Source organism: Podarcis erhardii, assembly GCF_964252035.2.
Source record: "Podarcis erhardii genome assembly, chromosome: 5".
NCBI lineage: Eukaryota > Metazoa > Chordata > Lepidosauria > Squamata > Lacertidae > Podarcis > Podarcis erhardii.
In genome coordinates, this window is record NC_138509.1 from 14,703,402 (window position 1) to 14,719,559 (window position 16,158).

Genomic DNA, 16,158 nt, shown 5'->3' on the forward strand with positions numbered 1-16,158 from the left:
GAACTAAAGCAGCCAATAACAATAATCACACCTGCACAAAAATATTTCTGCGTATTTCTGTCTCTAATCAAAAAGAATATGTCTTGCTCTCATAAAACTTATTAATTCTATTGGTTACCCTGTACTAGTACCAACGATCTCTGGTGTAAACAAAATCAGATGTATGTCTATCCTGGCTTTATTACCAAAGTTTCATAGTCCTGAGCAATTAGATCAAATGCTTTAGCAAATCTTTTCATAAAATTAGAATAATAGGTAGCACTTAAACTTATTCTAAACATACTGTGTAATTAATCCAAAGGACTATTATAAATAATTGTCACAAGCTAATGGGGCATTTCCTGACATTATTACATTCCAACTAATGCTTGCTAAAAAAATTATTATTATTATTATTACACAATTTATATATTATGCACCTTACACCAGCAGGCCCTACGGTGGGTTACAACAATTTCAAAATTCAGAATTAAAAGCAGTGAAAACATACTACATTTACAAGAACAGGGTGTGCCCAGGCCATTTATTCCCAAGCACGACTTTCACATGGGAGCCAATTTGAAAAGCCTACATAAAGATTGTGCAATAGAGTCTCACCTCAACCAAGCGTCAAATCCAAACCGCTGCTAACAGCCTTGCAATTGTATGTGATTTCGAAGTAACATTTGTTACCACTCTGAAATACTTTTTAACCTTATAAATAATTGAACGAATTTATACAAATCCAAGACAAGAAACAATAATTGTACCAGTGACTGGTACCTGAATTAAGAGGAAATAAATTCATAGAAGGGTTTGATAGTTTTTATGTTGTTGTTTTGCTGTTTAGATGTTCTTGCAGAAGCACCATAATTGATAGCACAAAAAATTAAGAGAAAAAATATGTATAAAAGATAGGCACACACTCTTTTAGATTTCTTACCTGTAATGCACTATTCAAGAAACAGCTGTTCTGTCCAGGCTCATTGCTGAGACCTTTACTAGGTGCTATAGATGTTGTATTACGTGGAGTGAACATTCCTTGCACAGTGCCCCGTCCCACCGAAAAATAATTCCTCTTCCAAGACATCTTTCACACTTCAGTCTTTATCATATGGAAGGTTTTATACCTGCATGTTATGTACGCAAAGTCCTTTCCTTGATTCAAAATCAGAAGTAGCTTGCATAACACCAAAACTAAATTCTGTCTCCAGATTTCTCATTTGTATTGCATCAAGGTATAGTAAACCATAATTTTCTTCAAATGCTGCTAATTTTGCTATATAAAACTACAGTCCATGTAGAGAAACACCTGTCATAACAGCTGAAAAGATGGAAGGCATACTAAAAGAAGTCATAGTCTTTCAAGGAGCGTTGTGATTATGTGCCATCCTTTAGTATAAAAATAATAACAATTCAGGTAACACTTTGAAAATAAAAAAAATTGTAAGTGTTCAAAATGGATACAAAACAAGCAAAAACAAAAACAACTTCCCTTTCTTTTGAAATCTTCTCAGATTGATGAGCCAAATCCAACAGAGAAAAAATCCAGTAAAGAAAAACCAACCCCCTCACTGCTTCTTGTCAGTAGTTTCTTGCTGGAATACTGATTTAGGCAAACTGGCTCTTTAGAAGCTGAGCAAAGGAGAGATTCAAGAATAATGTTCTTTAATCCGAGCAGAAAAAGGTCTTCCTGAAGTTCTTTTAACGTCCTGCGTAGAACTTGAGCAGTTTCTTCTAATGTTCCTTCTCTTGCAAATGGAATGCCTAGCTGTGCCAGAGAGAGAGAGAGAGGAGAGAAGAGAGAGAAAAATAATCAAAGGCTTGCATCACTTAATTACTCACTTGGTTTTGTTCTCTTCTGCCAAGATTAGCATTGCCTCACCTCCTACCAGAAACTCGGGACCAGAGTCAAAACAAAGCAAAACAAAATCCCAACCAGAAACTAACCATTGCAGCTAAGATGCATTACCACGGTCAGGTTTATAGATACTCCTAGAACAGAAAACTTGCATATTTTAAGACATTACACATAGCTTTTTACGATGAGACTATAGCAGGCATAGACAAATTCCGGCCCTCCAGATGTTCTGAGACTACAACTCCTATCATCCCTGACCACTGGTCCTGTTAGCTAGGGATGATGGGAATTGTAGTTCCAAAACATCTGGAAGGCCGGAGTTTGCCTATGGCTGGGCTATAGTATCTCTTGCTAGACACATGCTCAGAGAAATCTCAAAGTAGCCAGTTATTTACCTAGATCTATCCTGGATAAATAATTACAAATGACAGTTTTCTATTCAGTATTATAGATACGGTTCCTAAATCACTGTTGAACATGGAAGAGATGGCAGACAGAAAATTCAGTTCATTATGATGAAGATTAAGATTCTTTCAAAGGTTTATTTTTTTATTTCCCAGTGTCACTTGTTACCTAGGTGTTTTTAATTCAGGAAGCACATTCTTCCAGATGTGCAAAAAACCAGCAAATAAAAGTGAAAAACCCATGAAGAAAATAATCTGTGTGGAACTAAATGGTGGAGGTGGAGAGAGGAGAGAAAACTTCCTCCCTGTTAGGGAATTCTTAATTCAAGCAGGATAAACAGTCAGAACACTTGGGATATCAGCTTGCATAGGGTTATACCTCCGCAGAGAAGACAGGCTACGGACAACCTACAGCTGTTTACCACTACTGTCTCGTGTCTTAACTTACACATGGGAGTGAGCACCTGAACTACACACTTGCTGTTCACATGGGTGTGCGTATGTTAAAAAGCCTTTTGCCAGTGTCTTACTTTCTGTTGATACAGGATAAAAATGTTGGTAGAACAAAATGGTGTGTCCATTAGTTTTTCAGATGGGGGCTATTGTTGGGGACCAAATGAAAAGCATTTGGAGACTGCCTTTGCTTCCCGGACCTCCATTATATACCATGTTTCTTATTAGAATATAATGAACACAGTCCAGAAAAAATACAAATGTGTGTTCCAATGCAAGCTTCAGTCATCCTAATGGGTATTTTGCTCTTTCATTTCATTATCTGAAGATCAGATTCTACAAAATATTAATTAAGTCTCCACATCCCTATGAAGTAATAAAGTATAATTCAGATTTTGCAGAAGAATTATTCCTTTAGTGCCCTAACTATTCATCTATGCTCCTTTAGGGGATGCAAGTACAAAGAATAAGAACAAACCAGTTCTCCAACATTCCTAAACACTGAATAATATCCAAGACCTATTACAATGCCAGTCCCAGTCTTTGCTCAAACTCAAAAGCCAATCCAGAAGCACTTAATGCAATGAATTCATTGACAACTATTCATTTATATTGCCTTAAAATATAGCCACATTATCTATAACTATATGAATTAATTCTATTGTGGCAAAAGAAAAAAAAAATAGGATTACACTGTGGATTCCAAACTAATTATTTCAGTTTGACAGAAGCAAAACAAATTCCTTTATTGCAAAGTATATATAAGAGCAGCAGAATATGAAAGAGATTATATCCAATGGTGACTTTGCCTTACAGGTAAATATTTATATTTACGCCAAGTCAGAGTACCTAAATTTGCAAAAATAAAAACACCCAACGCCCCCCCCCCCCAATGTCTACTGCCATATCCCATTCTATTTCAGAGGGTCCTCTCAATCTTTAAGAACATCTTTTTGAAAGTGTATGTGTACAGAAATCCATTCTCACCTTCACCTATATGAAGCTACTCCACATGTAAATCAAAGTTTGGTGGGCATTAGTGAAAAAAGGACTCTTGAATACTGTGTCAATCAGCCAACTAAAAATCTAATTAAAACAACACTGATCTAAACTGAAGCCACAAATAAGAGATGAGAGTAAACAAGTTTCTTAAATAACATCTCTTGGAAGGAAGATGTCTATATCTGGGGCATATGTGAGTACTTAGCCTAGTACCCTAGAGTCACTAGGCAAGTCAATTAAAATAAAATTAAATGGTGCCTTAAGCATCCAAGTTTTACCACTGGGACAATAATGAATTGCTAACTGCTGCCACTTACTGAATTAACAGTGCAGTAAGATTCAAAATATTTTGAGGAGCAAGCTTCTGATAAGGGTACTGAGTCACCTTTCTGCCAGCTTCTCAAATCTCTTCCCACTCAGTTTCCTAGAAGTTACACACCTCTGCAGTAGCATGGCAGAGAGAGGCCAAGGAAGTTTGTGGGGCAAGCTAAAACGGTTTAGACTCTGGCTAGATCAGATTACTTCAACAAAAAAGGATGTTTCTTAATCAGAGCACAAAGAATATAATGTTACAGGTCTTCTGAAAAAAACCAACAAACAATTGTTTCAAACTCCTAAAGTTTCTAAACTTGTCCTATCTGGTATAATAAACAAGTAGTTCCTTTCTTATGTGTTACAGAAGACCCACTGAAACAGAAATTAAAATATCTTGTTCTGTCCTATTAGCACAACACAAACAAGCTCCTGTTCAAAGCCCAGTGCAATTGAGGGATAAACCCTACCGCCTTTTTCTAAACCTGCAGTCAGGATGGGAAGCCAGGGGTTGTTTTGGGACCAGGTTGCTGAGGTGCTCCAAGCTTTCTTGGATATTTCTAACCGGGTTAGATAATTTAACAATTATTTCATAAACAACAAAGTGACCCAGTTAATATGCACCAGGTTAAGTCTATAAAACAAGGGTAGGATTTAGCCAGCCAATTATCAGATGATGCATGTAAGCATTTAATCTTTCACTGTGGAAATTAATGCTCTTTTAAAAACCCATCTACTATGTGCTGCTGCCTAGTGACAACATAGCAAATGGAAAAAGCTAGACAGTTTTGTTCTCCATCTCTCATAATGTGCTTGTTTGGCATTCCACTTGCTTGCAACACGATAACAGGATGCCACTTTTGCTGTTGTGGTGCATAACCAGAGTGAATTCTTTTCAATCAAGAACATGGTGCAAGAGTACTTTAAAAGGGCACGTACCAAGCAATAGCACATGGAGGGGGGGAATGACACTTAACAGTGCAATCCTAATTACTAACAACTCAAAAGGAAGTCCTATTAAATTCAGTGGGGCTAAAGAAACAAGTAGGAACTCACACCGATAAACTATGTGATACTCCAAAGCAATCTAGCTCTCCTTTCATTTAAATGTTATATATGTGGGTACAAATGCCTATTTTTATGTCATGTAGTAAAGTATTCCCTATTGCTTGGAAGCCTGATATGGACTAACTCAGATGAGCATTTGTCTTATGGCTTGTTTCTGTTAGATTTTCCCTTGCAAATATAAATGTATTTTAAAAGCCACGTTTGAATTTGATAAAATCACTCTTGATTAGGGTTCATTCACACTCTCATGGGAAACAATAGCGAATCCTGTCCCAAAAAAATGATGAGAATATGGCAAGACTCAAGATCAGAGGCATGGCAGCCAAAGAAGAGCTGTTTGCTGTGGAAGAAAGCAACCCTAACTGGACAGCTGCTACAACAAACAATTTTCTGCTGTGTTTGGAACAGCAATGGACAAGTGGTATGACAAGGAAGAGGTAAATTGGGGAGAGTGCTTGAAGGCAGAATTTTAGGACTATAGCCTTTGGAAAGCATATTAAGACAGAGATGAGGAACCTGTTTCCCTTTAGAGGTTGTTCGACTCTAGCTTCCATCAGCCCCTGCCAACATTGCAAATGGTATGGGATAATGGGAGTAGAATCCAGCATCAGGAAGTTACAGGCTCCCCAACCTGCATCAAGTCAAGGGGACCCCAAATGGACCCACCAGTTCATGCTTGTAAGTGCATTTTTATTATTAGAACAATATACAACAGAAATACCAGTACAGACATAAAAATAATGAAAAAGAATAAAGTCTGCTCTTGTTCTTACTGCAGGATGCATTGTGGAGATCTATCGTGTCAATATCATGTCCATGGAATCTATGTCCTCAAATATATTGACAATTCATCCCAGAAGTGTAGATGGAAAATTGGACACACTTAACTATTGTTCCAAAGTTTCATATATTTACAATGAACAGGTGTTGCATTATCCAATGTACTGATATAAGAAATAAATGCTTGCTATGTTGCTAAAAGCAATTGGGGGGGGTTGTAATAATGTGCCCACACAACTTACAATTTGAACAAATGTTTCCCAAATTCTCTCTCTTGCAATATTATAAATGAATCTAATGCCCCAGCATGACACAGCATCATGTGGAAAATGTTAATTATCTAGTAAACAAAACATGTTTTGAAAAATATTTTGTGTGTTAAGAAGCAGAACAGATGTATGTCAAACAACATAATGACATAAACAAATCTGTGCAGTTTTGTATTCTCAGGCTAGATGAAGCTACAAATGTAGCACTTCATTTTAATTTTTGTAGCCAATCAATAAAAAACATCTAGTTTCAATTAATTTAAAAAATAAGACTCAATGTGATTAAAACCTATAATATAAATTAAATCAACCATCAGTTAAATTTTAAGGTTCCATTTGTTTCCTTGCAGAAAGCTCTTAAGGAGGTCTTAATATTTAATGACATTAAGGAAAGGGCTAGTCTTTCATTCAACTGCATTAAAATTCATTCTCTGATAAATCTGTAAGAAGTCTTCTATCTATTGGGCCCTTGGGCAAGAAGCTATCAATAGACCCTTTAGCACCATCCATCCCCCTTTAGATTCAGAAGTCAGGGCCATTTGCCACCATGTTAAAGATCCCAAGAGAAGGAGGAAGACCTGAGCCTGCTCCGGCTGATCTCTCCCCATTGGACCCATGTACCACCAACTGCCCTGTGGTAACAATCCCAATGATTTTTTATGTATTGCTGCTGTTAACGTATTTTAATGTTACTTTTACACCACCCTGGAAGGATCTGTATCCTGAAAGATAGAACAGTAATAATAAATTACCAAGCATGAGGATTTCTGATAATATCCAGTCATAAAAGAAGAAGTGTGAGGGCTTTCAATTAAAAATGCACTTTGTTTATAAGGTAACTGATATAGACAAAAGTGATTATAAAATTGGGAGCACAATTTATTAAAATAAAGCAAATGGTTATGCAGCTAATATGGAACCCTTATTGGAGGGGGCATGTCAGGGAACTGCCATCGGAGCCAGAGGCGGAGGGAAGACTCCAGAGCGATGCCGGAGAGGGTCCCAGCAGGGAGAGAGGCAGCCCATCTGCTGGGGAAGGAAATCAGCGTAACACCAGGGGTGAAGGGGGGCAGATGGGGGAATCGGAGAAAAGGCTCCAGGACTCTTCACCAGAGACCAGTGGGGAGAGCACGGGTACTCTGCTGCCCACACCCTCCCTGCGCAGAAGACTTCTGTGCAGGGAGAGTAGGAGGAGACTTGGCGTCAAAGAACTTCTTTGTTGGAAGAAGTTTAAGAAACGCCCACTGACGGATTCTGCCAGAGACTGAGACAGCCACGAGTGCAAGGCTGTCCAGAGAGAAAGGGTTCAACCAGGCAACCTAGCCAGGAGTGGCGGCAACTTACGCACGAGCAACCCCCTTAGAACCATTACAGGGCATAAGGAACTTTATCCTCAAAATGCCTTGCAAATAAGTCACAGAGGACTAATTGATGACTGCAGGGAATCATCCGGGGCTATGAACCAGTATGAAAAGTTATGTTGCACAGCATACTTTAGACCAGGCTTCCTCAACCTTGGCCCTCCAGATGTTTTTTGCCTACAACTCCCATGATCCCTAGCTAGCAGGGCCAGTGGTCAGGGATGATGGGAATTGTAGTCTCAAAACATCTGGAGGGCCAAGGTTGAGGAAGCCTGCTTTAGACACAATGCAGCAACAGGACCACTTTTCTGTCCAGATTGCTTTAAAACTGCCAGGTTCATTCTGGGTTCTCTACCTCCTGTGCTCTAGCTATTGTTTCACTTGCTTAATTTCTAGCAGCTGTGCAGTAAACCACAGTCCCAGAGAGAATACTTGTGCCACTTGACTAGGTCAATTCAGCATCTTTAAACTTCTTGAGCAAGAGAGCTTGCCAGGTCAGCTGGAAACTCCAGTGGGAGTTTGGAATCCTCCTGAATTCAGCAAGCCTCTGGGGGAGAAAAATTTTAGCTGGCCCCTTATCTTTGCAAAGGTTTTTTCCATTCCTAAGAGTTCCATTCCAACCCACTGTTACAACTATACATCACAAAAGGTTTGTGATTGGTGTCTTCCACTCACAAACTGTCCCTTGACTGCTATAGAATTCCATCTTGATATATTACCAGCAACTTGCATAGGGCCAGAAACACAGTGGGACATCCCATGGTTGTCACAGTAGCCACAAGCAACCATAGGAAGGATTTTGAAATCTCATCCAGGACTAACACTCAGGGCATTTCCAACACTGGGTCCAGCACCATTTCTGTGAGCTCAATTACAGACAAACAGAAATCTCTATTCTGTCCCAAGAACAATAGATACATAGACACAATAAAGCTGCTCTGCTAGACTAAGTGTCTGATGAGTGAGATGATACCCTTGTGGACCATGTCTGTTCCAGCTCCCTGCCCAACCTCCATATGTTGATACTGTACATTATTTCACTAGATTACTGTTTTTCCTTCGGAGAGCTCAGTGTGTGGTTTCCCTGCCCAATTTATCCTTGCAACAACCTTGTGAGGTAGGTAAGGCTGTGAGATGGTGACTGGCCCAAGGTCACATTTTGAGCAATATAGATGAATGGGAATTTGAACCTGGGTCCTCTGGGTCCTTGTTGGATACTCCGGCCACTATACAAGCCAAGTCTCAGTATCATATGACTGGTTAGCTTCTTTCTTTAGGATCTAATCCTGCAAGATGTATGTTTTATGGGAGAGAAAGGACACAACATTAACTTGAATGAATTGAATGAATCATACAGAGAGTGAGTAGATAACAAGGAACCAGGGATTCCATGGTCTAGAAGGAAGACCAAAAGCAGGGACAGATGCTATTTGGCTAGATCTTATTCTCTAGCTGGTTAGCCTACCCTCCCTGATCAGCTAAATGGCTCCTAAGAGGCCACCGGGACATTGCTGCTGCTGTGAGTGTGGAAGGAAGACCGCTCCCTGCTTGCAAGGCCCATTTTCACATGGCCTAGGGTGCAGGACCCACACTTACTCTGAGTATGTCAAAAATGTTTTTAAAAGTTTTTAAATGTTTAAAATATTTGTTAATTTATGGTGTTTTAAATGTTGTTTTTTGCGCTTTGTGGGTGGGATGGACATTTGTCGGGGCTGGGGATTACGGTAATTTAGTTTTAGTATAAATGTAACTCTCATTATTTCAATTAGTATTGTCTTGTTGGTTTGCTGTACAGTTTTATTTTGTTTAAAGGGGAAAGGGTATGAGTCATGGGGGTGCAGAGATTGTGTGAATGAACTTACTGCTTAGCTTATAATTTTAGTTGCTATTTTGTTAATGTTTTTAATATCATTTTATAGATTCTAAATGCCTCATTGATTTGTTAATTACACGACTTGCCATAATTGTGAAGCTTATTTTTCAGTTGCTGTTTTGTTAATTTTTTTAAAAACTGAAACTGTTTTATTGAAAATTTGTTAATTATTTTACATGATGTATGCTGTATTTGCAATATGCTATTATGTTTTATTTTGTTATGGTTATTTATTGGTTGTAAGCCACTTTGAGATTCATTTGAATGAATCAATCAATCATGTGATAGGTCCCACACCCCTAGCACAGCCAGTTGTGGCTGCAGTCCCCGTCATGCCCCCTCAGTCCTCTGGCCAGGAGCTACATCCACAGTTTGCTCACCCACCCAAAATGAACTGTGCCAGTTAAGGACTATGCTAAGTGAGTTTTAGGGATTTCCAACAAATCCTTTTGCCTTATAATCCATATATGTGACTTGACGCACACCAAGTAGCTTGGCTCATTTTGTTGTGTTATCTGTTCTGCAGAGAAATTCTTCCCCGCTTTCTTGAAAAGTTGTAGTCTGGATTGCACAGTGATCTAGGGGAACTTGCATTCACAGCACTGCTTGTTGCACAGAACTTGTATGTACATGCAACAGATGTACTGCTCAGATGAGCAGAGCATTTTCTGCAAGCCCTGCCCCTAGGCATGAGAAGTTTCAACCCTAAGGCCCCATCCAGGTGCCATAATGTTTTATGTCAAGAGCTGTCAACACTACTCACTTTCCCATGGGACAGTCAACTTATTTTTTTCACACCAATCTCAGTAAAAAGAGTATGTGCACACACCCCTAGAATAACCTATCAGTTTATATGAGAATCAGGCTTATAAAAATGGGAGTGTGCTGTTAAAAGTAATTCAGAGGCTGCATCATCTTGAAATCTAGTAAATGTCTGTGGGTTGGTGTTTGTTTTATATCTTGTCTAATGCGACACTGGGAGATGTGGAAGGCATGAAACACACTATTGCAAATGGGCACTACCTGTGAAATGGTCATACAATGAGAAATAACACTCAAATTCAGGTTAATACAGGCAAAATGGACAAAGTAGGATAAAGGCAACAGAGACCACACAACTCCTGTGAATCCTTTTGAGCAATTTTCTGCTTTGTAGAAGTTTAATCAGACATCTAACAAAAGTCAGACAATTTTGAAGAGACAGTATGGGCTTAAAAGGCACTTTAGCTCACATAAGCAGCTGCAGGGGCATCACAAGCCCTCAACATGCTTCAGTTTTCCTGACAAGCAGGTATGAATTCTTCTCTAATTACTCCTACTTGTAAAATATTTGTTCCTCTGATGCCATGGAGAGTGCAGTGACTGACTGACTACTTCCTCCCTAGGAAAGAGATCTGAGGAAAACTCTGGGACAGCCTCAAATTACTACACTGAACACATCTGATTCTCCTGATAGGGAATCTGTTCTAATACATGAAGAGCACTCGAATGTCCAACCAGTCGATTGCAATGTACTGGTAGATCCCTAGGAGGTTTTGGTAGATCGCTGGATCCCTTTCCTTAGCGTAGGTAAAATAAAATCCGACCCCGTCCTGTATCTCCACCCTCCATTGTTCCACGATCTGCAGAACAGAAGATGGAGCTTACTCATCGACCTGCTGATGGGTGGCTGTTCCACTTTCTCCCTTGAGGTTAGGCTTTCCCCCTCCCTAAAAAAAGCTTAACAACTCTTTGACCTAAACCCCCCCAAAAGGGGGTAGATCACTGCCAGTTTTTAATTCTGTGAGTAGATCGCAGTCTCTTGGGAGTTGGTCACCCCTGGTATAGAAGTTAAGTATTTGCTACTGAATAACCAGGCAAAAGAGAATGGTCTCTTTAATTCAAACAGAAGCTCAAGCTATGCTTAAGCCCTGGAAATACTATAGGAACATGGAGCATTCTCACACAAGCTATCCATTTTACCTCTTCCCTGCTATGAGAAAGGAAGAAAGGAAGAAGAAAAGGAGAGGGGGAGAGGTCAGAAAAGTATGATGCATATTCTATAGAAAACCCCAAAGCATCAAGCACCAAAGCTTCTCTCTTGAAACTGCTACTTAAAACAGTTCCATAACTGACCAACTATCCCTTATTATCTAGGGACAGTTCATAAGTTTTGAAAGTATCAGGTACATGTCTGTATTTCATGTAATGCCACAGCATGCAAGGACCTCATCCAAACCTGTCAAGGTTCTTCTGGGGAGGCCCTTCTCTTGGTCCTGCCGCTCTCCCAGGCATGCTTGGTAGGGATGCAACAGAGGGCTTTCTCAGTGGCTGCTTTCAGACTTTGGCATTCCCTTCTTGGAGAAGTTAGACTGACTCCCTCCTTCTCATTTTTCTGCTGGCAGGTGAGAACTTTCTTATTCCAACAGGCTTTTGGGAAATCTGCTTTTAATGAAAGGGTGCCTAACTGGTTTTATTGTAATTATTTGTATGATTTTAATAGATCTTTAGATAGAGATGACAGACAGATGGACAGATGGACAGATGGACAGTTAGATAGATAGATAGATAGATAGATAGACAGACAGACAGACAGACAGATGATAGATACATAGATAGATGATAGATAGATAGATAGATAGATAGATAGATAGATAGATTTCTATTAATTTATCATCACCATCATCATCCCTGCTTTTAGTTCTTATTTTATCTGCAAGCTGCCTAGTATCTCTGTTATGGAAAGGGCAGGATATAAATAAATATAGAATAATGAGGTTACGGTTAGCAGAAGGATGACTTCTTGAGCAATGAAACTTCTCTCTTCTACCTACAGACCTGTTCTGAGTTGAGGAAAGCCCCATAACAGATTGGAGGGGGGAGAGAGGGGAAGTTCTATTGCACAAAAGGAAGTATTTGTGCTAATGGCCGAATACAACCCAAAGAAAGAAAAGGCCACACACTGCGGGGTCTTGTCATAGTCCCTGCCTCACCATACAATGTACAAACTGTAAAGAAATGTGAGTATGCCCCTTACACACCAGAAGGGAGAGGTAGTCTACTGGCATATATCCACTAATGCTTGCAACGTGATGTGTTTTTACTAGAGTAAATATTGAGAAAGACTGGAAAAAAGCAGCACAACTATTGACACTGCAAAGCTTTTTATAAGAAGCTAAATAAGAATGGATAAATATTTAATAGTGCAGCAGGAACTGAAGAGGCAGAAGTGTTGCTGAATACTTTCCATTTATTTATTTATTTGTTTAGAAGATTTATGCCCCAACTTTCAATCAAATTATTCTCACAGTGGCTTACAAGCAACAGGCTGTGATAACAGGAAGAGAAAAATTCCATGCACATGAACATGCGCACACGTACAGACATGAAGCCTTTTCCCCCGTGCCTGACAGAAGGTGCCACTTCTCTTCTGTTCTCAATGTTTGAAGGGTCCCTGTGCTGGGCCAGATGACTGCTGGGCCCCCCCTTGTAGTACCCAAGTCACTCTGGTGTCCTGTTTCCTCTCTCCGCCCACCAGCAAAGCAAGCTTAATTGCTTGCCCCCCCCCCTTTAAACTTTATACAGAGGTTGCTGGTGGGCACAACCGGAAGCTTGCTGTCCATCACGCCCAACAACAAACTCTGTAAAAAGTGTTCTTAAAAGTAAAAGGGACTCATTTCCTACCACCACCCACTATGCAGCTTGGTTGATCCATTTATCCCTTCTACCTGTGCCAGTTGGGGGCAGGGGCACAGATAAATTAATCCCTTTGTCTTTTGACAGAGGTTTTTGTAATGTGCATTGGGCAGCAAAGCTCCAAATTGCACCCATTTCCCTAGAAAAAATTAATATGGTGGCCATGACAGAAGGTTCATTGCAGCTGCACACCAAGAGATCCCTTTAGCTTCTTTTTCTCTTACAATGGCCAAGCATACTAAGGGTAAGTAATCAGTCACGCCCACCAACTTCATTTCCCTAGAGTGCCTGGGATCCATGTGGGACCACAGGCACACTGGGGAAATGAAGACGGTGGGTACAGTTGGAGCTTCACTTTGCAATACACCCAGCTCTGCAAAAAAGATTTTAAAGGTGAACAAATATATTGGTGCAGCTGCCCCTGTAATTTATTTGGCTCCCTGCTAAGCTGCGGGATCCTGGCCTTGCGCCCTGTTATTTGTCCCTAAGGTAGATGCAGCTGAGGTCAACCCAGAGTTGCAGCCAAGTGTTCTCTCTGGCAGGGAGAAGGGAAAGAAATCCCCTTCAGCTGCTCATTCTTGGGGTGATGGATGGACCAGGCTGGTTTTCCCATTGCCATAATGTTCTTTCCCAGGAGGCAGGGGATGATCAAATGACTTAGCAATCATATAAATTAGCAGCCTCAAAGTAATGTGCATTAAACAGATACAAGTGGGAGTTGCAACAAAATGCTACTGTTTGGAGTGCTCCTGTTCGGGGTTCCAGTTTGCTAACCATATCATTTCCCAGGATATGGAAAACATCCTGGATTCCTGGAAGTATCACGCTCTCCCCAAGTTTTCCATCTCTTCCCCTGAACAGGAAGTCAGCATTCCATGGCCACTGCACATGCTCAGTTCTTAATGCACTTTCCTCATTCAGGTTTTTCCCCTTAATTTTTTTTTTTTTCCTGGAAACCTACTGATACCACTCTTTTCATGGAATAAGCCTCTCTCTTTTCTGATCTTTCATATTTGTCAGAGATAAAATTCTTTGTTGACAAAGATACGTTGTGGAAAACCGTAGAGGAATAGCCAATGCTCTTGAAGAGAGGCATGAATACTGTTTCTGGTTGTATATATATATTTTTAATAAACGATACTATCCTAGCCTATATTACACTGAAACATTTAAATGTTTCTTTGATTGTCCTCGACTCTGCCTGCCACACTTGCCATTCTCTCCTGCCACACCAGTGCAGCATGCCCTACCCTTTGAGAACCACTATGATTTAGTCAAATCCCAGACACCTGCTAAATCTTTGTTTCCTAAACGTGGGAAAATCCACTAACATATCACGACCTTTAGCTTTTTATGATACAAACTTCCCAATAAAGTAACAGAGCACAATGTTTTCACAGCTTGCTCTCTCTGCCAAGTCATAGCTTAGTGGGGAAAGGGATTCCATAACAGTTGTTTCAGAAACAAAATGTTCAACAGAAAAAAGAGGCGGGGGACACACAGAAAGATCACCACAGCAAAATTTAGGTTTGTTTGTTTGTTTTTAAGTTACATCAAACACAATGTAATCTTCCTTAATAATGCACACCAATAGCACCTGATCCAATAAAATATATAACCTCAATGCTTTCAATGCTGGCAACTAACAGTGAAGCTGTTTACAGTGAACAGAACTAGCAAAGTTATCTTCTTTATCTTGATAGAAAAAGAGACAGTATTCAAACATATCTGAAGTCAACCCTCCCCCCACAACCTGCCCCTAAGCAAAAAATAAGTTTGGTTTGCTACAAATCTAAGTGCTAGGGAAAGAAAGGATATTATTGTTTCACAATGCCTAACTTCCAAAGCCAGGAAATCTGATATTTAAGTTAAATAAAACAATAAAATTCAACAGGGATCGAACTTGCAACCTTATCAGCACCATGCTCTAACCAACTGAGCTATCCAGCTGATGACTGGGTGGAGTTCGAAAGTGAATATATCTGTAGGGCCACAGGGTTTCACATCCTGATCTAGGCCCACTTCAGTCTTGTTTCCAGCAAGCTCTGAGAAATAAAACCACCCCACTGGGTGACACATATCAGGAAAGAGACAACAACTTGACATGCTTGGTATGATTGTATTGTTCTGGACGAATTTGTCTGGGTGGGAATGGAAGGCTTAACATTTTGATAATTTGGCTGAATAGTTCCAGAAGGTAAAACGGAGACACAGGTGCTTTGGACCATGACATTTACATGGTGAGGTTCTGCAAGTTTCCCATGCTATTCAGAAACTCCCATGCCATTCAATATTACATGAAACTGCTTGGAGAGGATGTGACCGTCTGATCTAGCTAATGAGGAAGGAAGTGTTAGGTCTTTTAAAAGCGGAGTTGGGAAATATTTCTTAGAAACTTGACTCATGGTACCCAGAAATGAGGAGGTTGGCTATCAGGATCAAGCTTTATCAATGGAATGAAACTCCTTCTCCATATCAATTCATTTTGGCACCAGATTAAAAGTACTGTGTTTTCCTAGTCTTTTAATTGTTTCCAGATTAGTCTATGGTTGACTATTAAGGAATTTGCTGATCTTTTATTTAACTGTTTTTCATCACTATTTAGCATGCTTATTGCAAACCACATTGAAAACATTTTATTGGCAAGCAGGGTAGAAAAAAAGTTTTAAACCAATTAGCTAAATGATTAACTTCTGCAGTCACTACCTATGTTTCCAAACACTGTCTCTACAGCTACAATGACAAGTTTTGTTTTCTAAACATCAAATAATCTAGTACTGCACCCAGTACTAGACTGATGCAGTCCTGGAAGTGCAAAATTTCACCAAGTCAAAGTCAAACTGCCCTGAAGGAAGAAGTAAGGATTATTTAGATTTAGCTGCATTAAGATTTCTTCTTAAACCCGATTCTCTTTTAACCTCTCTGTCTTAAGTCAAAGAATCTCCACAGATATTTAATCTTTGTATACCTCCTGAAAATACTGTATAAGTGTGGTCCAAATTCAATTTAAGATATGGTTAGGATTGTGATGTTAATTGACAAAAAGTTCAATGGCGTGGGGGACAATCTCTCTCTCCACCCCACATACTCAGTGCGAGATCACATTCAACCGGTACTATAC

At 39.8% G+C, this 16,158-nt stretch overlaps 1 protein-coding gene across 5 annotated transcripts in view; it reads right to left on the reverse strand.

Moving 5' to 3' along the window:
* Window positions 1-16,158, reverse strand: part of USP54 (ubiquitin specific peptidase 54) — a 94,004-nt gene that overhangs the window by 49,289 nt on the left and 28,557 nt on the right. For 4 of the 5 annotated variants that reach the window (XM_081864196.1, XM_081864198.1, XM_081864200.1 and 1 more), the window contains exon 2: window positions 923-1,750. In XM_081864196.1, coding sequence (XP_081720322.1) covers window positions 923-1,069 — 147 coding nt within the window. In that variant the 5' untranslated portion in view covers window positions 1,070-1,750. The remainder of the gene's footprint in view (window positions 1-922; window positions 1,751-16,158) is intronic. The other variant, XM_081864197.1, reaches the window with a different exon arrangement.